The sequence below is a fragment of the Capsicum annuum genome, chromosome 11 (assembly GCF_002878395.1).
Source record: "Capsicum annuum cultivar UCD-10X-F1 chromosome 11, UCD10Xv1.1, whole genome shotgun sequence".
Taxonomy (NCBI): domain Eukaryota; kingdom Viridiplantae; phylum Streptophyta; class Magnoliopsida; order Solanales; family Solanaceae; genus Capsicum; species Capsicum annuum.
Window position 1 is genome coordinate 167,590,284 of NC_061121.1, and position 25,128 is coordinate 167,615,411.

Genomic DNA, 25,128 nt, shown 5'->3' on the forward strand with positions numbered 1-25,128 from the left:
GTATGCAGACGGTACCTCTGCCTCAGGGATGAAGGAGAGAGGCTATTTAGGTAGAACCTCATATGACAAGAAGAATTCTTCAAACATGATTTGAACTTCCAACAGTAGGACTGACGGTGATTATGAAAGTATAACATGGAGAGATGAGCATACATTAGAGGTCTAGAGGGTATGTAACGAAGCATGTTGTAAAAGAATTTGAATAGGTAAAGATAGTAAAGGCCTTGTGATTCATGTCATGTGTCAATCGTCTGTCCCGTACTACGATCCTGCATTAGAAAAGAATCATCAAAAAAAGTGATACTACAATGAAGGGCACGTATCAAACGCCTATCAGATGCAAGATAAAAAAGGACAACCAGGGACATAAAGAACAGAGCCCAGAGTGACAGAAGATAGGGGTTTGGCTTGTCCAACTCCTTTTGGTTTTGTTCGAATGTCATTGGCTAAAGTAATAGCATGAAGAGATTGTGAATAAACAATATCATACAGTAGTGTTTTGTTACCAGAAATATGATCAGAAGCACCTGAGTCCACGACCCATGATCCAATAGTACTAGACTGTGAAACACAAGAAAAAGTATTACCAGCAACAGAAGCATCAGGTTGAGCAACCGAGGCTACTAGTGGAGATGTTTGCTTACTTGCTCGATACTGAAGGAACTCGTCATATTCTGTCTAGACAATATGAGCATTATTGGATGGTCGATTAGATTGTGGAGATGTCTGCTTACTTACTCGATTCCGAAGAAACTCATTATATTCCTTTACAACAATAGGATCATAACTGGTTGGCGGACTATGCAAAATATGACAAATATCTTGAGTGTGTCCAATTTTATGACAATAACTACACTTTGATCAAGATTTTCCAAAATGACCTCCTCGTCGATTCTCCATAAGCTGATATGTTCGTTTTGCTATGGTTTGAGATGCTAGAATAAAGGAGTCAACGGTGGGTGATGAAATTAATTTGTGACTGGGAGGCGCGGCAGGCGAAGCAGACGAGAGAATAACTCATCAATTGTAGAAACCGTGGGACTAGCTAAAATCTGATACGTACTGAATCATAGTCGGTAGAAAGTCCAGCAAGTGTAAAAACTAAAAACATCTGTATGTGCTCTTGTTGTTTTTCCATCTGCAGTGACGGGCATCAGTGTATTAAATTCTTTCATGACTACTTGTACTTGTCCCTAGTAAGTAGACATATCGGATTCTTGTTTCTTCAAGTTAGTCATTCGAGGTATCATATAATAAAAACGAGATATGTCATTAGTGTATAAAGCACGAGCCTTTTCCCAAACTAAATAACATGTCTAGAATGCGCGAAACAAGGGCGTCAACTTCGAATCAATAGATCGCCATAAAAGACTACATAATTGAGCGTCAACTTTCTTCCATTGTTCTTTGGCTTTCGCATCTTCCACTAGATTTTGCCTTTTCATTTACCACTAGCCTTGATCTTTAAGTGATCTTGGACACCCTGAGCTTTGCACCATAACTCAATTGAGGAAACCCATGCTAAATAATTTGAAACTTCTCATTAATGATTCGAAAGTAATTATAGGACTTGAACTTCCAATTTCAGTAATTTTGGAGCCAAAAATATCATACCCAAAAGATATCTTGGGAATTTTGTCTTGAAAATACCAAGAAACAGAATCTGGATGTCTGATATTGCTAAAAATTCACCAAAAACAAATGTGAAGTCGCCAAATTAGGGTTCCGGCGATCGGAATCTGGAAAAACTAGTCGGAATCTAAAAAAAAAACTGGTCGGAGGTCGGAATAAAAAAAAGTGTTCTTTTCTCTACTGCACCAAGTTGACAGTGCTTACGTTTTACGCACACTTGGTTAGTCTTCAGATTTAAATAACTACTCTAGTGTCATTCTAGCAATAGGCTTCTTTCATATAAAATGCCAAACAATAGATTCTAGGATGTTTATAAGGCTTTTTTAATTAACGACATCAACTGTAGAATGAGACTGCAAATCGAAAATAATATTATCTTCTGAAGAAAAAGATACAGAAGGGAATAAATCGCATATTGTGACAGCAATTGATAATTATATTCTCTTCAAAGTGACAGATGCATTAACAAAATAAATATGGGAAAAGCACGTAAGCGGGATTCTGAAAAAAAAATTACTCGCCTAGGGGTTGGAGCTCCTCAAAGTCATTTAAATATCGAGAGTTTTGAGGAGGTGAAGAATTTTGCACTTCGAATTCCGATGAAGCTTTCCAAAATTGTGAGAGCTTTGATGACACCTGTTAAATTCATTCGTTGGAAATTATTAATACTGTCAATCACATGGGCGTACAACTGAAGCAGAAAGAAGCCAGTCGAGAAAAAACAATAAACCCTTACCTTATGTGCTTGAAAAGCACTATCAAAAGCCCCATCAAAGATTGAAGGTTTGGTTGCCAGATCTTGTACACGTTTGGAGACAATCTTGAAGATAAAGTCATTTTCAGAGGCGTTCATTTTCTCGATCAGATTTAATTTTAGTAATGACCAAGTGATACAAAATTAGAAGTGGAACAAAAAGTAAGCATAAATCTAACAAAGAACTAAATTAAGATGATCATACCCCAAGGTCAAAGAGCTCTGATGTTATTTCTGGCAAAGCATCAGATAGCGGTCCTTTAGGGCCACAGGCGAGCCGAAGCAAGTGTGCCTACAGAAGCAAAGTTTAAAGCATCGTGATAGTTTATTTGGAAAGAATTCACAAAAGGTGGAAGACTTCATGAAGAGAATTTTAAACAAGGCTCTTTTACCAACCCAAAAGCCAAATGTACTACCTTATCTCCTGTTATCTTCTAAACCAAAACCAGAAAGTACCTAAAGATGCTTTAGTTTTGTTTCCAGCTTTCAAAAAGAATCTCACCTGTACTTTGAAAAGAATGCTAGTAACTATTTAGAGGGAAGTACCAGAATGAGGTCTTTTTCTAGGGTGCTGGGTAAATCGTCATGAACCAGAGATCCAGAGGACACCAGTTCTGAAGGTTCAGGTTCAGTTTCCTGCTGAGCATCACCAGAGTTTGATAGATTCCCTTCCAGAAAAATATTCTGTAAGAGAGTCAGATGTTAGAGGGAAGATTCTTCAAGATGGATAAAATCTCCCTAACGCCAGCAATAGATATAATCAATCGAGCTAGTCAGTGATATAAAATAGCTAGAATGGATATTAATATATTCACATCAAAAGATTGAAAAAGGAAAAAAGATTGATATGTCGGTGGTTTTAGCTGATTCAGTTCAATCCTGGAAAACTATTTCGCCACTAATATGGATAAAATTTTCCATTTCAAAAGTGAAACTTATTATTTTAATAAATTTTACCTTGCACATGACATGGTCTTCAATTGATTCATCCGTATAACTTTTACTCAAATCACTAGAACTTTTACTTTCGCCTTCACTCTCTTCTTCAAGAGCATCTAATTTATTTTCAGCTTTACGCAAAGATTCTTGCTTAGCTGCTTGATGCAATGCTGGCTTCACAATTTGGTTAATTTTCTTCTGCTGATTGTCATATTCATGGTTGAGACCCACTGATACGTGGGACTCCACCAAAGAGTCTATCCGACCATTATCATTTATTCCCAGGCTCCAATGCCACGACTCACCTGAGCCACTAAAAAGATCAACAAAGCCATATACAAATAGTCCACCAAAAGAACAGGTGTCACTGGATGAAACTGTTGCATTATACGCCAATTGGCTGGTAATATCCATCGTCTGGCATGAAACCTAGAACAAATAAAATGCACTTGGTCAATTCCAAGTATCTCTAGGATAATGGTATCAACCCTTTATCAATAATGAATTCCCAACTACAATAGAGTTGCATCAATAGGCTCATCAGCTCATACAACCAAAACAAACAGGAGAGAAGCTGTTTGCTTTCCATGCTCCTGTATGAAAGAGGAGCAAGATGCTACTTTGCTGCAGCTATTAAAGCAATGCTGAAAGTAAGACAGCTCACAGCTCCATGTAGACACTCCTGTGGAACAATTTCAGACAAGAATTCTTGAGCAGCTTCTACCACACTGTAGATCATTACACGACCTTCTCGAGCATTGGAACTGGCCTGGATGGTTTAAAACTAACAAGTGAGATACGTGCTGTCAAAGGTAAAACCGTTAAAAGCATTTCAGGTCTATCGAGGCTTTAAGCACAATCGAAGTGTGAGCTTTAGTTAACAAAGGCACAATTAAGGAGAATTTAAAATATAGATGTAATGCAAGAAAAAAGTAACACCTTCATTCAGAAGGCCTGGAACTGGGTCCCGATTGCATTAATGTGGGTAGTTTGGGGAGAGAGAAATAAGAGAGCATTTGAAGGTGTAGAGTCGAGTTTCTTGCAGTTGAGGAATAGCCTCCACTCCCTTATTTTCTTTTGGTATAAGAAAAATGTTCCTTGTTGTTTAGAGGATTGGATGGAGTTTGTAGAGAATCATATCTTGTAGAGTCTTGATCTTTTGGTATATCCTGTGTATACGACCGTTTTGGTCATGTTTATGAATGAATATACTTTTACTTGATTAAAAAAGAAAAGGATTTCCTAAACAATTAATATATAATTTTGCCAACCATATTTATTGTTTAGTACCGTTCTATTGAAGATAGAACTTATGGGCAATAGGCGCCACATGCTTTAGTACCTTGCCTACACTAAAGCGCCTACCCTGAGCTTCAGGACTTAAACTCTGAAGTGCGCCAAATGAGCCTTTGACAACACTGAATGAGAAACACAAGTTTTAAGTATAAAACAAGCAACTCAGTGTAGTTAAAATAAATAGAAAAAACATGAGCTCGTCAAAGACCGGTTAGCAGCCAACATTACTTTAGTATAGCAACAAAATTTTATTTACTTTAACCATGTATTCAAGGAGAGATGTGTCCATTTTCACAAACCAGTTCGGATTCATGTCGGGGCAATCTACTACGGAAGCCATCCAGTGAGGAAACTGATGGAGAAATACGAGAAAAAAAAGCAGGACTTACATATGATGTTCATTGACCTTGAAAAGGCTTTTGAAAAAGTTCTGAGGGGAGTCCTTAGGAGATGCCTGGAGGATAGAGGTTGTTCCGATGGCTTACATTAGGGTGATTAAGGACATTTATGATGGAGCTACAATGCAGGTTAGAACGGTAGGAGGAGACTCAGAGCACTTCCCTGTCAGCTCTTAGTTAATTCCTCTTTGCCTAGGTGATGGATGTATTGACGCGGTGCATCAAAGATGAAGTGACTTCGTGTATGTTATTTGCCAATGACATAGTATTGATTGATGAGACATGTAGTGGAGTGAATGATAAGTTGGCGGTGGAAAGACGAACTCTGGAAGCTAAAGGGGTTGAGTTGAGTAAAACAAAAACTGAGTATTTTGAGTGCAATTCAATGAGAGGTTGCATGAGACAGGCGTGAAAGAGCGATTGGACACACAGGCGGTCCCTAAGAGTGATAGTTTCAAGTATCTTGGCTCTATTATCCAGGGTAGTGAGGCCATCGACAGTGATGTCACACATCGTATTGGTGCGGCGTAGACAAAGGCCATCGACAGTGATGTCACACATCGTATTGGTGCGGCGTAGACAAAGTGGAGGCTTGCCTCCTATGTTATAAAAAGTTACCACCGAAACTTAAAGGTAAGTTTTATATAGTGGTGGTTAGACCGACGTTGTATGGGTCAGAGTGTTGGCTAGTCAAAAACTCTCATGTTTAGAAGATGCATGTTGCAGAGATAAGGAATTTGAGGTGGATGTGTGGGCATAATAGGCGTGATAGGATCAGAAATGAGCTTATTCGAGATAAGGTTGAAGTGGCCTCTGTGGTGGACAAGATGAGGAAAGCGAGATTGAGATGCTTTGGAGATGTGGTGAAGTGAGTTGTGAACGCCCCAGTGAGGAGGTGCGGGAGATTGGATAGGAGGTACAATGAGGAGTAGATGGCCGAAGAAGTACTGGGAGAGGTGATTAGACAGGACACAGTGCATATTCAGGTTACCTAAGACATGACCTTAGATAGAAGGATACGACGGACAAGTATTAGAGTAGAAGGTTAGTCGGGTAGAAGTGTTGTCATGCTCAGATCAAATCGATAAAAAGAAGCTTAGATATCATTAAAAATTATCCTATATTTTCTTAAAGAAAATGAAAGGTAATTATATGAATAAGAACGGGTAGTATTCGACTAGAAAGAGAGGGTTTGATAAGAAAGTGAAAAATAGACATTTTCTGATCTAGAAAACCTCTTTTGAGTCTTCTTCGCTTATAATTGATGAAATCGGCCATTTCTTTACATAACTCATTCCTCGAAATGACAAAAATTCAACCAAAGTCCCTCAAACGTATCCTCTTGATGTACTTCATAGTCCATAGGTTTACAACTGCAATGATCCTACTACACATAACTACTTTGTCACATCAAACGTAATCTTTTCCCAGAAATCCCTATACATTTAACCAAATACACTATATCAAAACGCCATCTTCACAGTTCATCCTATTTCGACTCTTTCAATTCCAAATCCTCCTAGTCCAGCTCCTCCTCCTCTTCAAGTCTACTCCAAACTAGTTAAACCATACCCTCCACTAACTAATTTAATTGATAACTTCACAAGTTAGCATCCTTTGTTACCATCATATCATGTCCTTGTAACCAACTTAACCACTCTCAAAGTACATACAATTGTAGCAGAGCCAATGACTCATCTGAGATGGTATCAGGATATGATTAAGGAAATGGTTACTTTGCCATTGAGCAAAAGAACAATTAAAAATCGGTATTTACTATCAAAGTGGGTGTTGATGTGAAGATTGATCGTCTAAAAGCTAGACATGTAGCCAGGAGATGTACTCAAATTTATGGTCTTGATTATGATGGTGCCTTTTCTCCAGTGGCAAAAATTGCATTTGCTCACCTCTTTATATTCATCATAGCCGTGCCTCACTGGCCCGTTGGCCCGTTATCAGTTGGATATCAAAAATGTCTTTGTTCATGGCAATTTGAAAGAAGGTCTGCATGGAGAAACCTTTAGGGTTAGTTGCTCAGGGAGAGTCTTTGTTAGAGTGTCAACTGCGCTAATTTTGGTATGGTCTCAAGCAATAACCAAAGGCCTGGTTTGGCTGTTTTTGCACCATCATGAAATTATGAAATGCTTCGAAATGTAGTTCACATGTTTTAGAAACATTCTCATAATGGCAAAAACATATTCTTAGTTGTTTACATTGACGACATTTTTATAACATGTGATAATCGTGAAGGCATTACTCAACTTAAGCAACATCTTCTCATTCATTCCCTAATCAAAAATCTGGGTAAACTAACATCCTACCTAAGCATTAAGGTGGCATAATACAGTAATGGGATTTTCCTTTAACGAAGTGTGCTTTGAACATACGGGAAGACACTGTCATGTTAAATAGTAAACCTATTGATACTCTTATGGACCCAAATGTTAAACTTCTTCCTAAACAAGGGGAGCCCTTGATGCACGCCAGTCATTATCAAAGATTGCTTGATAAGATGAATCATCTTATAATCGCAAATCAAATATTTCGTTTTTGTCAATTCTGTTAGCTATATTCTCCAAGCTACTAGTGATAGTCACCGAATTGCGGCGATTCACATTTTAAGGTATATTAAGACTCTACTTGGATAGTGTATTATAGAGAATTAATAACATGCAAATACTAGTAGATACTCTAAATCAGATTAGGAAGGATGTCCTTTAGATAGTAAATCCAGTTCATAATACTGAAGGCATTCTAATTAGAGGAAATATATTATTTTTTTTAAGAATCAGTAACTTTTAAACTTGGAAAATCAAAAGCAAAAGGTAGAGGGGAATCTTAGTAGCTCGATTGGTAGGATACCTGAACCCTCCCCTACTCCCCCTTCCCCCACCCCACCCCCCACCCCAAAAAAAAAGAAAAAAGAAAGGTAGTAACTAAATCAAGTGGAGAGACTATACATCAAGCAATAGTGTTGGCTATATGGAGCTTAATATGGCTAAAGCAACTTCTTAAAGAGATAGGACTTAAAGGAGTTGAACTAATACAATTGATATGTTACAATTAGGTTGCAATACACATTACTTAAAACGCAATGTTTAATGGGAGAATAAAGCATATAGAAATAAATTGTTATTTTACATGACAAAAGATTGAGTCAGGGTGAGTTGCAACAGGTTTTGTCAATTCAAATGATCAATTGGCAGATACTCTTGAAAAGTCACTATGTCGCTTTAGAATTTAGTATATTTACGGAAAGTTAGGAGATTAAAATATGTGCACTTCAACTTGAAGTGGAGTGTAAAGAATTAAGAAATTGTTAATATTGAAAGAGCCCATCCCTTGTACCATAGGAATGGTTTAGAATCCTGATAATTGTGTTGTTCACAATGAAAATTACTTTCCTTTTCTGGATTACTTGTAAATATTATATAAACAACATGCTTAAGGGAATAATCAAGGAATTCATTTTTCAAAATTTCTTCTCTTTTCTTTGCATGCTTCATGGGCAAATGTTCAAGCGAATATGTGAACCACCTACTACATTTTCCGATGGCAGCTCGGCTTGATTTTGGAGATTTGATATGATTTGAGATGCAATGAACGATGATGAGTGTTATAAAGGCATTATCCAACTGGAAGTTCAGAAGATCAAGATCTTGGAAGGTTATGCCACTAGCACTCATGCGAGTCCTGAGGAAGGAAACAACTAGAACTTTTAATAGGGTAGAGAATGACTATGCACACTTGAGTAGTAGCCTCAAATTTCTAGTTTCTTTTAAGTGCACCACGAGGTCCAGTGTATAAGAAGATTATGTGTCGTTCATATAGAGTTATATTATGTTGTAAATTCTCCACATTTTTGTATACTGCTTGCATATAGGAAAATTTTTCATCATAAATATAACTATTTACCTTATCAATTGAAGAAATGATCCAACATAACCACATATCGCAAAAAAATGGAGATGTTAGAATGTGCAACCACACTTGATTAGACAAGAGTAAATGAACACATTAAACAGATGGTGCAAACCGCACACATAGAGGACAAATAAGATAAGATCACCTGAGACGGTTCATGGGTTGGGAGTTAAAGATTTGAAAGGCTTTAATAAAGCTTTATTGGGCAAATGAATGTGGAGGTTCGGGGTGGAGGTACAAGCTTTATGGAGGGGGTGATAGGTGATAAATATGGGATTAGTGATACGAGTACAATCATGAAGATGGACGTTTTTGAGTGTGTTGAATGCAACCTACGGAGTGTACGAGTTGGAGTGTGAAAAGGGCTCAAAAGCCGTCCCTCTATTGCACTCCATGGGAGCCATTTTGTTCATTTAACATTAAGGGGCACTTTTGTCATTTTTGCCTATTATTTTAATAAGTTTATAAATAGAACATGTTAGGGTTTATTTTATTTGGTTGCTGAATATTGATATAAGAACACTTGAGAGAAGGCTCTCTAGGCCGAAAACTAGGGCATGGCAAGTGTAAAAACACTTGTGAATGTGTATTGCTTGGAAACGTTGGTGCTTGAGCGGTGGAATCCCTCTCATGTCTTCGTAAGAGTGTGGTGTTGCTATTGTAGTTCTAGGGGTCCTTAGATAGAATATGTCTATGGGTTCTTGGATCTTAATTGTAGTGTATGTCTCACTTCCTATCTTTACATTTCATGTTTTAGTTTGTGTTGTCTAGTGAACCATTGGTTCTTGTTGTTCTTGTAATCTTGTAACCGTTGGTTCTTGTTATCATACAAAACAAACAAGGGAACACGAAATCACACCCCAAAACAGTCCACAAATCACAACAAATCGCGGACCAAATAGGGACCTCTCTCGGATTCGACAAACACAACAAGAATACAAGATATGTAGGTTTATTTGACACCAAAAACAGCAGCAACAACAAGAGATAATCAAAAATATGATAGGAAGAAACAACACTATGATAACAAGAACCAATGGTTATAAGATTACAAGAACAACAAGAACCAATGGTTCACTAGACAACACAAACTAAAACATGAAATGTAAAGATAGGAAGTGAGACATACACTACAATTAAGATCCAAGAACCCATAGACATATTCTATCTAAGGACCTCTAGAACTTACAATAGCAACATCACACTCTTACGAAGACACGAGAGGGATTCAACCGCTCAAGCACCAACATTTCCAAGCAATACACATTCACAAGTGTTTCCACACTTGTCATGCCCTAGTTTTCGGCCTAGAGAGCCTTCTCTCAAGTGTTCTTACATCAATATTCAGCAACCAAATGAAATAAACCCTAACATGTTCTATTTATAAACTTATTACAATAATAGGCAAAAATGACAAAAGTGCCCCTTAATGTTAAATGAACAAAATGGCTCCCATGGAGTGCAATAGAGGGACGGCTTTTGAGCCCTTTTCACACTCCAACTCGTACACTCCGTAGGTTGCATTCAACACACTCAAAAACGTCCATCTTCATGATTGTACCCATATCATCCTCTCCATCTTGAGAGGAATTTGACCTCAAATTCACGACACAAACCAAATGAAAATAGTTCCAAAACAGCCCACAAAATAAGAAGAAACCGAGAACATAACAACTTCATTTTGCACCTCGGCTTTCTCTCCATCTTGAGATTTGCCTTCAATCTCCTTCGGCTCAATTGAGTTTCATTCCCGGCCAACATAGCACTAGGAACGTTGTTAGTCATTGTCGCTAAGAAGTTACCTACAAAACACAAACAAATTAGTTGTACAAGAAAGGTCCTTACACTTTCTCTTTATTTCTTTGCCTCTTGGATTCCTCACACATTAATCTCACAATTGTTGTAAGCTTGCTTATACTCCGTGAGGTGCTGAGAGGTGAACCAAACGTTTACAACGACTCCAAAGAATAAGAAAAGAAACACACAAGGACGTAAACACAAAGAACGGTTTCCAAAACCAACTCACAATCAGGTAAATGGTCACTAGTTTGTAAGTTGGTATTGGAATCAACAAACGAAACTAGAAAACAACAAATTGAAACTTAAGAGATCAAAATTTGAGCTTAAAATTGTCGTGTGAACAGTAAATAATAACGTGGCAGCCATGTATTGTTTGTTGTTTTTAAACAATTTGTTATTTTTCAATTTGGAAGTCTGGTCAATTTTCAATTTGGATTGTTGTGATTTGGTTAATGGAGGGAAACTACAAGTCTTGAAACTCTTTTCAATTTTCAAACAAAAGTTTTGACTTGGCTAATACTATTCCCACAAAACAAGGTCCTTAAATCATGGAAGGTTGTTGGAAATGGTTGTAAAGTCTTTGTTTTGTGTAGGAAAAGTCTTGAAAGAGCTTAAAACTTGGAAGATTGTTGGAGAAGGCTTAAGGGTGGTTGAAAAAAGTCTTCAAGACTAACAACAATACCACTCTCTTTCTTCTTGGTTTTAAGATCAAACAACACCTTTTCTTCAACAAGTTATGAAGGTGGTGAAGAACACCAAGAACACAACACTTGGAATTCTAAGGTTCATGTTGGGTTCTCCATCATCAACAACACATGTTCAACCTAAAATCTCCAACAACAAACAACAACCCAACATCCAACTCCAAATTAACAATACAACACACGGCCAAGCTTGAACAACAACAATATCACACGGCCACAACAATGTTCACAACAACAACTTTCAACAAGTTTAAGCTCAAGATCTAGACTCAAAAGTATTAGTGAACAAGAAAACTAACACTAGAAACGACAAAACAAAGAAGAACACTACTAGATCTAGACACACAACAAAAAAATCTCGGCCAAGACAATAAGAACACAATTTTCGGCCAAGAAACAACAATGGACAGATTTCAACTTTTCTGGATTTTTTCAGTTTTCAGTTTTTTGTTTTTTTTTTTTTTGTAGTTTTCAAGTCTTAAGCCCAAGATTGATCTTGTTAGAACAAAATCAAAGATGGCTTTGATACCAAATGATACAAAACAAATAAGGGAACACGAAATCACACCCCAAAACAGTCCACAAATCACAACAAATCGCGGACCAAATGGGGACCTCTCTCGGATTCGACAAACACAACAAGAATACAAGATATGTAGGTTTATTTGACACCAAAAACAGCAACAACAACAACAAGAGATATTCAACAATATGATAGAAAGAAACAACACTATGATAACAAGAACCAATGGTTACAAGATTACAAGAACAACAAGAACCAATGGTTCACTAGACAACACAAACTAAAACATGAAATGTAAAGATAGGAAGTGAGACATACCCTACAATTAAGACCCAAGAACCCATAGACATATTCCATCTAAGGACCCCTAGAACTTACAATAGCAACACCACACTCTTACGAAGACAAGAGAGGGATTCCACCGCTCAAGCACTAACGTTTCCAAGCAATACACATTCACAAGTGTTTTCACACTTGCCATGCCCTAGTTTTCGGCCTAGAGAGCCTTCTCTCAAGTGTTCTTACATCAATATTCAGCAACCAAATAAAATAAACCCTAACATGTTATATTTATAAACTTATTACAATAATAGGCAAAAATGACAAAAGTCCCCCTTAATGTTAAATGAACAAAATAGAGGGACGGTTTTTGAGCCCTTTTCATACTCCAACTCGTACACTCCGTAGATTGCATTCAACACACTCAAAAACGTCCATCTTCATGATTGTACCCGTATCAATTAGGGATGGGGGATGGAGAACTAGAGATAATGTTTTACCTTTCGGGTGCGACCTTTGGAGAAATATCATGAAGGGATGGTATTCTTTCGTGAAAAATATCTTTTTCAAGAGTGGTGATGGGAGGAGAGTATTTTTTGGGGCCATAACTGGTCTAGGGATATAATTTTGGAAGATGAATTCCAGAGTTGGTACAAAATATCTTGCCAAAGAGCCTTGACTATTCAACAAATTAGGAGGTCACAAGGTGGAGAGAGATTTTGAGATCTAAGATACAGAAGGGATTTTCAAGATTGGGAAGTGAGTGAGTTTCAAAGATTGATAAACCTTCTTCACAAGCAAGCCAATTTGACGGATAATCCAATGGGTGGCAGTGGGATCTTGAAAGTAAGGGAGTGTTCTCTGTGAAGTGTTTTTAAGAGAAACTTTTGGTTGGGAAGGAGGTTGAGTTTCCATGTAATGCAATATGGGTTCAAAATGTGCCAAGGAAAGCATGTGTTTTAACATGGCTAGCCACTAAAGAGGTGATTTTGACGGCTGAAAATCTTAAAAAGCGGAAGGTTGTCTACGTTAGTTGCTGCTATATGTGCAAGGAGACGGGCGAGGATGTGGATCCCCTCCTACATTGCGGGCTTACCATGCGATTTTGGTGGGATATGTTTAGATGGTTTCACACTCCTTGGGTAATGCCAAGAACTATGAAAGATTTGATGCTGAGTTGGAAGAGCGGGAGAGGGCGGAGAAGATAAAGGGCTTGGAACATGATTCTGATTGCATTAATGTGGGTAGTTTGGAGAGAGAGAAATAGAAGAGCTTATGAAGGTGTAGACTCGAGTTTCTTGCAATTGAAGAGTAGTCTCCGCTCTCTTATTTTCTTTTGATGTAAACAGAAAGTTCCTTCGTGCTTAGAGGGATTGGGTGGATTTTGTACAGCTTCATATTTTGTAGAGTTTGATCCTTTGGTAACCTATGTATACGACCAATTTGGTCGTGTTTATGAATGAAAATACTTTTATTTGATCAAAAAAAAAAAGACCACTTGAGACGGTTTGGCTAAGTCCTATGTCAACTCCTGTTGCACTAGTCTATAAGTGTGACACTAGTGAATATTGGCGATCGGAAGAGTGCAACACAGTGGTGATTGGAAGTGCTAGGAAAAGGTAAACCTAAAATCTCTAGAAATCAAAACAAACCATATTAAGAACAAAAACAGTGCAAAGGATCTGTATATATGATACCAACTAGTCGAGATTAATGTTTATTTATTGTTGTTACACTTATATTAAGTCTAACGTTTGCATGTCATTGTAGAAATAAATGTGAGATTCAGGGAATCTTTTAACTCCGAGAGCTCTTTCAGAAAACAAATTATTTGTAAATGAATGAATCTATTCCGACCCAGCAGATTCAGATTCTACTTTTGAGCCTTGACAATTAACCAAGTTACCCTTTCAAATATGCACTACTATTCAGTTCGTTTGAATGAATAAATGGAATGGCAACAGATAGTAGTCAATCTCAACTAAAGGCAGGCACTGCGGGGTAACTTATCAGTTTGGTTGATTGATCGCAGCTCACAGCATCTACAGCCCTTGAGCTCCCATTTTTTGGCATCTGCTAAGTAGTAGTAGAATATCGTAATGCAACCTATACTTAATAAAGCATAAACTCTAAGGCTATTAAATATGTCAATCATCAGCTTTATTTTCACCTTGCTGGGAGTTGCAGTATGAAATTCCTAACTGCAACAACTCCAAAGTAAGCATAGAAGAAAGGAGTCTGACTGAACCAACAATAACAAGGATAGTGTAGGAGTAGGAAAAATTAAAGTGCTAGTACTACATTAAAATCCATCTCTACCTGATCATAAAGCAATGATAAAAGGTTGCTAGCATCAGCCTTGGATAAACCTTTTTCTGGTATTATCTGAAGCTTTGGGCACTTGTACGGATAGCCAGGCAAATACCTAAAATGCAAAGGAATGCATAAAGGATGAAAATTAGTAGAAATGAATAACCAGAGAAGAATAGACAACAGAGCAACAAAAAGGGGCATAAAACTGCAGCCTATTAACCTCACTGAAAGAAGAGCTGACACGTCTGAATCTTCATAGCCAGCATCTTTAGAGTATGGCCTGTCAATTCATGTCTATAACTTTGGCATAAAGGAAAGAAAAGATAGTATAGAGGAGTTTTATCAGTATTTCTGATGTCCAAAAACCTGAGCTTAATATGAATCTGTGAAGGTGACTTTGAAATAACTTCACAATCTTCTTGAAATATGGCACACCTAAACATTTTGTGAATCAATGAGTAAGGCCATATATGCAAATAAAAACTTCTCTCGAGTAATTATCAATTGAAGAAAGGTTAGTGTTACTTTTGGCAACAGTATATACTATGTAAATATAAAGCGTTTTCATATCCTGTTATTAGATAAATTAGAAAATTAGAAAGTTTTGTAGGAATGTAATTATTACCTAATATTTTATTTTCTTTATGTGTAGTTCCGGTGAGGATTATTTAAACCCCAATGGCTTTTATTTAGGGAATAATCAACCAACCGATTCTCAAATTCTCTTGTTTTCTTAATTCACATGGTGTCAAAGCTAGGTTATTAGTCCCTTCTCTAGTTCTCCCTTTCTTTCTTTTTTTCTTTTTGATAAGGTAACTCTAGTTCTCTCTTTCTTTTCAAGCCAAAAGAAGAGATTCTGATATCTGGTTGCTCAGATCGACCAACTCGAACTTCTTCTAAATCTCACCTCCCACTTGAATAGCTTACCCATCGACCGGCAACCAAAACCCCACCAAACCCACTGAAACAGACATCACGCATGCCTCCACACACTGACAGATCCGTTTCCGGCAGCGCGTCAGTTCATGCTACCGACGTGCGGGGAAGTTTCTGGCACTTTTCAGCCAATTTTTTCTTCTCTGATTCGTCTCATCAGTTCAATGTCATCCATCAAATTTCCATTGCATTCCACGCACCGAAACTCTATCCCGAGGGGATTAGATCATTGTTCCAGTGAAATACATTGTTCCAGCAAGATTTTCTGGTTTCTCTAGTTGCTATTTACCTCTGCACACCTATTCTAGTACTTTGAAGGTTCATTTATGTCCATATGTGTACGGTCACATTCGAATGATGAATAAAATATTCAAAATTGTATAATGATAAATGAAGTTGATGTGTGCTCCCTAGATAGTGGTTGTTGTTTATTTGTCAAAGATTTTGGTGGAATGATACGTTGTTGTCACTTGCAAACGAGGAAATGGCTAACATAAACAAGAATGGATGAATTGGATGTGTGGAACTTGTAACACGTATGCACCAAGCTTTCTATCATTAAGCGTCCAGTATGCCAGCCATGTGCATATGTGTCAAAAATAAAGCATGCACCAGGCGACGAGCCAAAGCATAGTTAATACTTATTAGTATGTCTTATTGATATTCGGCCAAACTATAGAGAATACCATCACCTCAACAAACTAAATCAAAAGGGAACTTATGAAGGTTGTATTGCAGATTTGAACCAAACCAACTAGACAGACTCAACCACAGGGGACTCACCAAATGTACTACATCATAAATTAAACAACCGTATCATAACCTTTATCAAAAAAAGAAAAAAAAAAAAAAACTAGTGTTGAACTTAACCAAGAGGGGAAATGGTACACTGTCTTAACTAAAAAGGAACGTGGCGCAGTAGGGTTTTGTCATACTCTGAGAATTAAAGCTTAAAGGTCTGTCAAATAAAGTGAAAGAGGGCATCAGTGAAATTGACACCATAAAGTTCATCTCTTCTAAATAGGTGCTTGCTTGTATAATTTTATATCATTTGCAGTTAGTTCTTTTTTTAGGTTACGTTCAGTCCAACCATGGATAATATTCCCTCTTAAATAATGCTTATAATAGTCTGTCTGGTAAAATAACTACTCTTTATTACATGACGACAAGTACACTAGCTTGGGCATTTGAGCCCCATTAGAAAGACACTCGAGTATGCCCTAATGCTAGAGTTTTAATTCTTATAAAGGTATTGTTTTCAATAGGTCTATTCATTAGCAATCTTAAAGTGCAGGTGATACATGTGATATTGACAAATGCACGGGAGTAGAGTTTTGAAATGTCGAAAAAAACTACTCCCTCCATCCCAATTTGAGTGTCTTAGACTGACTGGTTATAGAGTTCAAGAAATACGGGGGACTTTTGAATCTTTTATCTTAAATGAAAGATGTGTGCAATATTTTAAATCTTGTGGTCTTAAACTTGCCGTACATAATGTTGGAATTAGAAAACTTACTAAGTATAAAAAGAGACACTCTTTCGGGGACAAACCAAAAAGGAAAATAAAACATTTAAATTGGGATAGAGGGAGTAATTCAAACGAAATATCATTAATTACAACCGTTTTACCAATTAAAAGTTGTTTCCTTTGATAATTGATGTAAACAAAAGTTACAAATTGAGTATGACATACCAAACTTTTGTTATTCTAACCAAAATTCACAGAATTCACAAAATTATAAAATTCAGATTAAGGTTGATGGGGTCCATATGTGAAGTTTGATGGTTTGGATTGTATAAGATATTATTAATTACCATCATTGATAATTGTATACTCATATATATATTATAGACAACATATCACAGTCATTGACAATTATAAACTATTGCATGGACTTGTCCTTTGCCTTGACGGGCCCATGTCAAATAGCTATGACATGCTCAGTTAAGATGTTTTAAAATAAGATGGTAATTTATTAAATCAGTTGAGGAATGACTTACAATGCAGTGAGCTCTTCGGCCACCAACTCAGAATTATCTTCACCAATGGAATTGTGATCTTTGGATGAAGTTCTTCCCTTTTTGCGCCGCCCTACTCCACTCTTCTTCTTCTTCTTCTTTGAACTTTGCCCCATTCTTCTTCCCGCTTAAAACGATCACCAACTAAAACCCCTAGATTTGATCAAATAATCGGGCACATACGCAATTCGTAGCCCTCCAATTTTGTATGCCTTTTCTGAGAATTGAATAAAAGGGGAAAGGGAAATGGGGCGGGAGACAGAATGAAACCGTGAAAGAATTGGCAATTGGTGGTTCTTTTAAATTTGTCTTCCTTTCTCGTTTCGGAAACAAATTTTCAGATTTTGATTTTACAGCCCTTTTGCAAATTTATTTTTATTTCTAACCGGAAAAAGTCAGAAAGATCCCTCTATTTTTATTTATTTACTAGTTTAACACACACGTGGCTCGCACGTGTAATATTTGATTATTTAAAATTAAATAATTTTATTTATTATGGAGATTTTTAATAAAGTGTAAAGCGGACGCCCATTACGACAAGGCCCCGAGTCAGGTCATGTCAAGTTGATATCAGAGCTTTAGGTTCATGGTCAATTGGGAGTCCACAAAGCCTTGTCTGGCAGAGCCTCTTTTAGGGGTGTGTAGCTCGCCACACTCATAAGAGAGAGATACAGGACATTTAGGAATGTTTTACTTTCTTGATATTCTATTTTCAAGCTTGAAGACTAAGTCCTGCAATTCTTCTCTAATCCTTGGTTGTTCACTTTTCAGATCATTCCTCGATGATCTGAAACACAAGGAAATTCTTCTATCCCATCTGGGGATGATGTTGATGGGGTACGTCTTACACTTGGAGTTCACACTCATTCTCAGGGTCCTATCCCTAATTGTTTTGGAGTTCCTCCGTTTGCTACTAGTCCTCCTCATAGTAAGGTGACTAACGTGGATTTTTGCCAATCTATTCATGCTATTGCTCAGTTAGTTGCTGCTTAGGCTGACGGGATGTGTCTGGTGGGTATTCTGCTGAGGCCACAAGGGTTGGCCTATTTATGAAACTGAATCCTCCTACTTTTACTGGTGTGAATGCAGATGAGGATCCTTAGGGTTTCTTAGATGAAATGGAGAAGATATTCAGGGTGATGTAGGCCACAAATATGGAAGGTGTAAACTTTATAGCTTATCAACTCAAGGATGTTGCATACTAATAGTATTAAGAGTGGGATAGGTATAAAGGTGATGTGGAGGAGTTTTCCTTATGGGATGTTTTTTCTAATAGTTTTTTGGATAGTTGTTTTCTTCAAGAGTTGAGGGAAGCGAAGATGTAGGAGCTTGTGAATCTCAAGCAAGGTAAAATATCTATAAAAGAATATTCCATGAAGTTTCATTAGCTGTCAAGGTATGCTCTTGATTTGGTGGCTGACATGAGGGCGAGAATAAGAAAGTTCACTTTTGGGCTATCTTGGGATCTGATCCTTGAAAGCAAGACTGCTTTGCTGATAAAAAATATGGATATTTTAAGGTTGGTTATCCACATGCTGCAGATGGAGGAATAAAAGAGGAAACAAACAGAGTTTGGGGAAATGAAGGGTAAGAGGAGCAGGTTCTCTGAGCAGAGTTATGCTCAGCAGCAGGGTAGTCGGGATGGAGGTAAATAGCCAAAGAAGAAATGGAGGAGTTTTAGTTCCTTCTCTACTACTAGCGCTCCTTACCCAAAGCAGTCAGGTGATAGGCGCCCACAAGGTGGTGACAATTTCCGAGCACAGAATGCCCAATCTCAGGTAATGAGGGTCAGTCGGCTTCTTCATGCCCTCTTTGCCGGTTTTGTGGTCGTCTTCATTGGGGCGATTGTGACAAAGACGGGGACAAGTGTTTTAAATGTGGCTAGCCAGGCCATATGCTCAAGAATTATGGGTGCCCGGCCCTCGTAACTAACTCGGCCCGGTAAGCCCTAGGGCTTTAGGGTTTCGGGTCTCGGGCCAGTTATTTTTTAAAAATTAGCCCGACTAACCCAGCCCAGACCAAGTCCGGTCCAGGCCCGCCAGTTAACCTGCCCGGCCTGGCTCGGATAAATTTTTTTTTAAAAAAAAGATTTTGGCTTTTGGGCCAAACTAGCCGTTGGCCCAACGGCTATATAGCCGTTTTTGGGTCCAAACAGCTAGTTTAGGCCCATTTATTTAAAAAAAAAAAAATTTAAAAAATATTTTTAATCCCAAAAAAAAATCTATAAATACCCTAAAACTTCAAATCATTTTTCACACAATTTTTCACTCTCTCAAATCTCATTCTCTCTCAAATCTCAATTCTCAATTCTCAAATATTCAATATATTTAGTTTCTTAAAATGTTCACTTTAATTTTTTAATTTTTCATTTACAAAGTACGAGCGGAAGTTTCTAAAGTCGCAATCTTCGGATACTTCCAAAATTTGGTATTGTCGTTCCATCTCTTACGTTTAATTTTTATTTATTGTATTAATTGTTTAATATTTAATTTTATTATATTTGTGTATTTTGAATATTTTTAGTTTAATTTAATTTATATTATGGATAAATTAAGAAATCTCACTACTAAAGGTGTTAAAATTTTTTGTCCCGAAAGCGGTAGCGGTAGTAAAAAGCGAATTACTAGTGGTAGAGGTAGTTCAAGTAGTAGATATACCCGTGTGCCTCGCCTCCGGTACCGCTTGGTACACCTTTTGAGGAAGAAATAGGTGTAGGTGCTCACGATATGGATCATGTAGAAGCTCAGGAAAATTACGGTATAGAAGAAGAAAATGAAGTAGATGCGGTTAATTTAGATGAAGATAATGAAAATATTGCTGAGACACCCACAGTAGGAGATGCTAATGTTAGATCTGAATCAGTTAATCTCCCTTCCCGTCCTCCCAGTGCCCCAAAACCTCGTAAAAGAACTAGTATTGCATGACAATTTTTTGAACGTATATCAGATATTGAGGTTCAATGCAATATTTGTCAATAAATATATAAGCATAGAAGTGGAGGCAAGCAAGGGGGTACGGGTACGTTAATGAGACATGTAGCTGAAGATCATAAAAGAGAGTTAAATAGTGCTAAAGGTGGTGGGGATGGTGGTGGGTCAATGCAAACTAGAATAGACCCAGCAACCGATCACGTAGCGAAGAAGTATAATAAATTGAGGGACCGGGAAATAGCTAAAATGGTAGCGGTGGGTTGTTTGCCTTTTAATTTTCCTTCTTCTTCTGATGCCTTTATTCGTTATATACAAGCAATTTATAATCCTATGTTTAACGGTATTCCTAGAACTACTTGTCGGTCTGATTTTTTAGACTTCATTCACAATATTATTTTTATTTATCAACATTGTTAAAAAATATTCAATGTAGATCGTCCCTAACTTCTAATCTTGGTCGTGCTGTAAATAAAAATAATTATTTAACCGTTACTTGTCATTGGATGGATAGTAATTTCGTGATGCAAAAATGTATTCTTGCTTTTTTATATGATGAAGATCGTAAACATACTGGACAATTTATTGCTGATTCTATTGTTAAAATTATCGGATATTATGGTATCGAAAATAAAATTTTATGTATTGCTTTTGATAATGCTTCTAACAACAACATTGCTATAAAAAAATTAAAATCTACGCTATCTCCGCCCTTGCCTAAAATTTTTCATATTAAGTGTGCATGTCATATATATAATTTAATTGTAAAAGATGGTCTTGAGTTTTTTGAGTTTTTTATTGAAAAATTCGCCTTGCTGTTGGTTTTATTCAAGGAAATAATCGTAGATCGAGAATTAGAGAATTTAAAATTAAATGTCAAGAAAATGGACTTACACCGATTTTGATGCCTGAGGAAATTGATACTAGATGAAATTCTACATATGAATTTTTAAAAACTTGTTATAAATATAGAATTCCTATTACACTAGCTTTTAACCAACATTGCGGTTCATTTGCTGATTCTGCTGATTGCATGCTACATAATTCTGATTGGGTTGTAATTAATAATCTTGTTAAGTTTTTAGAAAAATTTTATGTAGCTACGGTTGAATTTTTCGGTGCTTATTATCCTACTGTTTGTAATATTTTGGCATATATAGCCGATATTTCTGGTTTGCTCAAAGAATATAAAAATAAAGAAGGTTATAAAGAAACTGTTGGTGTCATGTTTACGAAATTTAAAAAATATTTTTTTCCGATTCCCCCTATTTACTTGGTTGGTGCTATACTAAATCCGTGCATGAAATATAATAATATGTGTCACTTTAGTAATCTTATTTATACTAACTTAGAAATAAATACTAACCATGATTCTGAACAAATACAACCTGATTTGTGGACGGCTACGGCTGATGCAAAGGATTACATAAAAAAATTATATAATCACTATGCTGATTTATTTGATTTAGCCGTACCTATAAATATCACTCCAACTGTTGCTCATCATCCTCTCGATGAGCCATCATCTTCTAAAAGGCCGGCACATAGTGATTTTTCTGATTCGTTTTATGATTTAAATTGTTGGAACAGTGTTGATGAGAGAACTTACACATCAACTTATCGGGAAGAGCTGAAATATTATCTTCGGACGGCATCAGAGGATCGCAGACGACGGATCAACACGTTGGATTGGTGGAGGAGTAATGAAACACAATATCTTGTGCTTTCAAGATTAGCTAGAGATATCTTGAATGTTACAATGTCAACCGTTGCATTAGAGAGCGCCTTTAGTCAAGGACGACAGCAGCTTGGAGACAACCGACACTCATTGGGAAACAATGCAATGAATGTTCTAGTTTGCCTCAGAGATTGAATTAGAGCGGAAAGAAGAAACCAAAGAATGGAACCGGAGCCTAGCGACGAGCTAAAACTTGAAGAAATTATGACTTCACGGGAGAACTCAGCAGAATCAAGTCCAATGCATGGTTTTGCCCCCATTGACTTCGACTATCCTATGCAAGTTCCCATTAATATTAACATGAATGAGTTGGAAAAAATGATGCATAATTTATAGATTTTTCATTCATGTAAATTATAAATTTTGGATCATTTTGCAATCAATAAAATTCCCCAAATTCATTCACTCCTTAGTCCTTGATTTTTATTTTTTTCATTTAACGATTTAAAATTTTAAATTGAATTTCTAGTTTTCTACTTAAAATTAAAAACTTACTTCTAATATATTATTAATTTACTACCAAATATTATTAATTTATTATATTAAGTAACATATGTTTTGTATATTTGTGCATATATTTTCTATAGAAGTGTATATTTAACGTATACATGTGTATATATTTTATAAATTAGTATATAAGTATATCTATATATATTGTAATGTATATATAATGTAGTATATTTTATAAGTAGTAGTATATATACATTGAATGGTGCGTATACACGTGTATATATCTTCTATAGAAGTGTATATTTAATGTATACATGTGTATATATTTTATAAATTAGTATATAACTATACAAATATATATTGTAGTATATCTCATTTAAAGTATTACATATACATAGAATAGAGTGTATATATGTGAATAGATCTTCTATAGACGTGTATATTTAATGTATACATGTGTATATGTTTTATAAATTAGTATATAACTATACAAATATATATTGTAATGTTTATATATTATAGTATATTTCATTTAAAGTATTACATATACATAGATTAGAGTGTATATACGTGAATAGATCTTCTATAGACGTGTATATTTAACGTATACATGGGTATATATATATAATTATATATATATATATATATTGTAGTATATTTTATTTAAACTTTAAAGTTTCAAGTAGTACATATATATTTGGATGGTGCGTATATATGTGTAATTGTGTATATGTGTATATATTTTTTAAATTCTAATGTAGCATATACTATATATATAGTGTATATATATTGTTTAACGTATTTATAATGTATATAGGTGGGTATATATAATGTATATTGAAAAAAAGTTTTTTTTTTTATATTTTTGACCGAGTTTGACCGATTTTTTAAATGGGTTTGACCAGGTTTAGGTGGGTTTGACCGGGTTGGGTTAAGTGGGCCGGGTTAGGGTGGTTTTTGATTTTTTTACTATTGGGCCCAGACCGACCCGACCCACTTAGACCCCAACCCGGCCCCGGCCCAGCCCTCAACCCGGTTAAATAACATGGGCCAGTTCCGGGTTGGCCTGGCTCGGCCCACTTGACAGCCATATCAAGAATTATGCTATTAGTAAGGGAGCTTCGAGAGTAGTCAAAGCTCTGGTCGCTTCATCTTCTGCTCCTACGCCTAGTAGTGTAGTTTCAGTGTCTGCTCTTGCTTCTGGTACCGGTACAGGCAGGAATAGGTTATATGCTCTTGTATCTCAATAAGAATTTGAGGCATCAACTGATGTTGTTACTGGTAGGTCACAACTCTTTTCTCGTGACATGTATTGTCTGTTTGATCCGAGGTTGACTTTTTCTTATATGATCCCATTCGTGGCTGTATGTATTAGTTTTGATCCTGAGGTTGTTTTAGATTCTTTTTCTATTTCTACCCTAATATGTGACTCGGTTATTGCTAAGAGAGTCTATAGGGTAGTAGGCAGACCTTGGTAGATCTGTTTGAACTAGATATAGTAGACTTTGATGTCATTCTGAGGATGGATTGGTTATACTCTTACTACGCATTCTTAGATTGTTGGACCCGCAAGGTTGTCTTTAGCTTTAGGTTACTTGGTGAGCTAGTTATAGAGTGAAAAAGTTGTTACCTAGCTCCTAGGGGGAGGTTTATTTCTTATCTTAGAGCTCAGAGGTTAATGTCTACGGGTTGTCTCTATTACTTGGTTCGGGTTAAAGATTCTAACTCGGAGGGTCCTTCTTTTCATTTGGTTCCGGTAGTAAATGATTTTCCTGAGGTCTTTCTGGATGATATTCCTCGTGTTCCTTTGGATAGGGAAATAGAGTTTGGTATTGATATGGTTCCGAACACTCGTCCAATATCTATTCCTCCTTATAGAATGACTTAGGCTGAGTTGAGGAAACTCAAGAAGCAACTTGAGGATTTTCTGGATATGGGGTTTATTCGTCCTAGTGTATCCCCGTGGGGTGTACCGGTGTTGTTCATGTGCAAGAAGGATAGTTTCCTTCAGAGCATTGACTATCAATAGTTGAATAAGGTAACGGTCAAGAACAAGTATCCTTTTCATAGGATAGATGATTTATTTGATCAGTTGCAAGGTGTCAAGTTCTTCTCTAAGATAGATATTTGGTCTGGGTATCATGAACTTAAGATTAGGGAAGAGGATATCCCTAGAACAACTTTTCGTACACGATATGGGCACTTTGAATTCTTGGTGATGTCATTCGGTTTGACTAATGCTCAGGCGATATTTATGGATTTGATGAATAGGGTTTTCAGGAAGTTCATGGATCTCTTTGTCATCGTGTTTATTGATGACACTCTAGCTTATTCCAAGAGTAAGGTGGATCATGTTAATCACCTCCATGTGGTATTGCATGCCTTGTAGGAACAACAGTTGAATACTAAGTTCTCAAAGTGTGAGTTTTTGTTGAATACTGTGACTTTTCTCAGTTATATTATTTCTAGAGAAGGGATCATGATGAATCCTCAAAA

At 36.6% G+C, this 25,128-nt stretch overlaps 1 protein-coding gene across 9 annotated transcripts in view; it reads right to left on the minus strand.

Annotated features, from left to right (window-relative positions):
* LOC107854404 (eIF-2-alpha kinase GCN2) overlaps positions 1-17,855 on the minus strand; it is a 105,159-nt gene extending 87,304 nt beyond the window's left edge. For 6 of the 9 annotated variants that reach the window (XR_007046897.1, XM_047399064.1, XM_047399067.1 and 3 more), the window contains exons 1-10: positions 17,500-17,855; positions 14,929-14,997; positions 14,783-14,842; positions 14,569-14,674; positions 3,990-4,094; positions 3,344-3,754; positions 2,933-3,070; positions 2,592-2,678; positions 2,369-2,452; positions 2,154-2,268 (exon numbers count right to left, since the gene is read on the minus strand). Coding sequence is in view for 8 of the 9 variants with exons in the window: in XM_047399064.1 (XP_047255020.1) it covers positions 2,154-2,268; positions 2,369-2,452; positions 2,592-2,678; positions 2,933-3,070; positions 3,344-3,754; positions 3,990-4,094; positions 14,569-14,674; positions 14,783-14,842; positions 14,929-14,997; positions 17,500-17,633 (1,309 nt within the window). In the remaining variant the exon portion in view is untranslated. Of the gene's footprint in view, positions 1-2,153; positions 2,269-2,368; positions 2,453-2,591; positions 2,679-2,932; positions 3,071-3,343; positions 3,755-3,989; positions 4,095-8,556; positions 8,713-10,630; positions 10,746-14,568; positions 14,675-14,782; positions 14,843-14,928; positions 14,998-17,499 lie in introns of those variants that run through there. The other 3 variants (XM_047399065.1, XM_047399068.1, XM_047399069.1) reach the window with 3 other exon arrangements.
* Between the last annotated feature and the right edge of the window lie 7,273 nt (positions 17,856-25,128).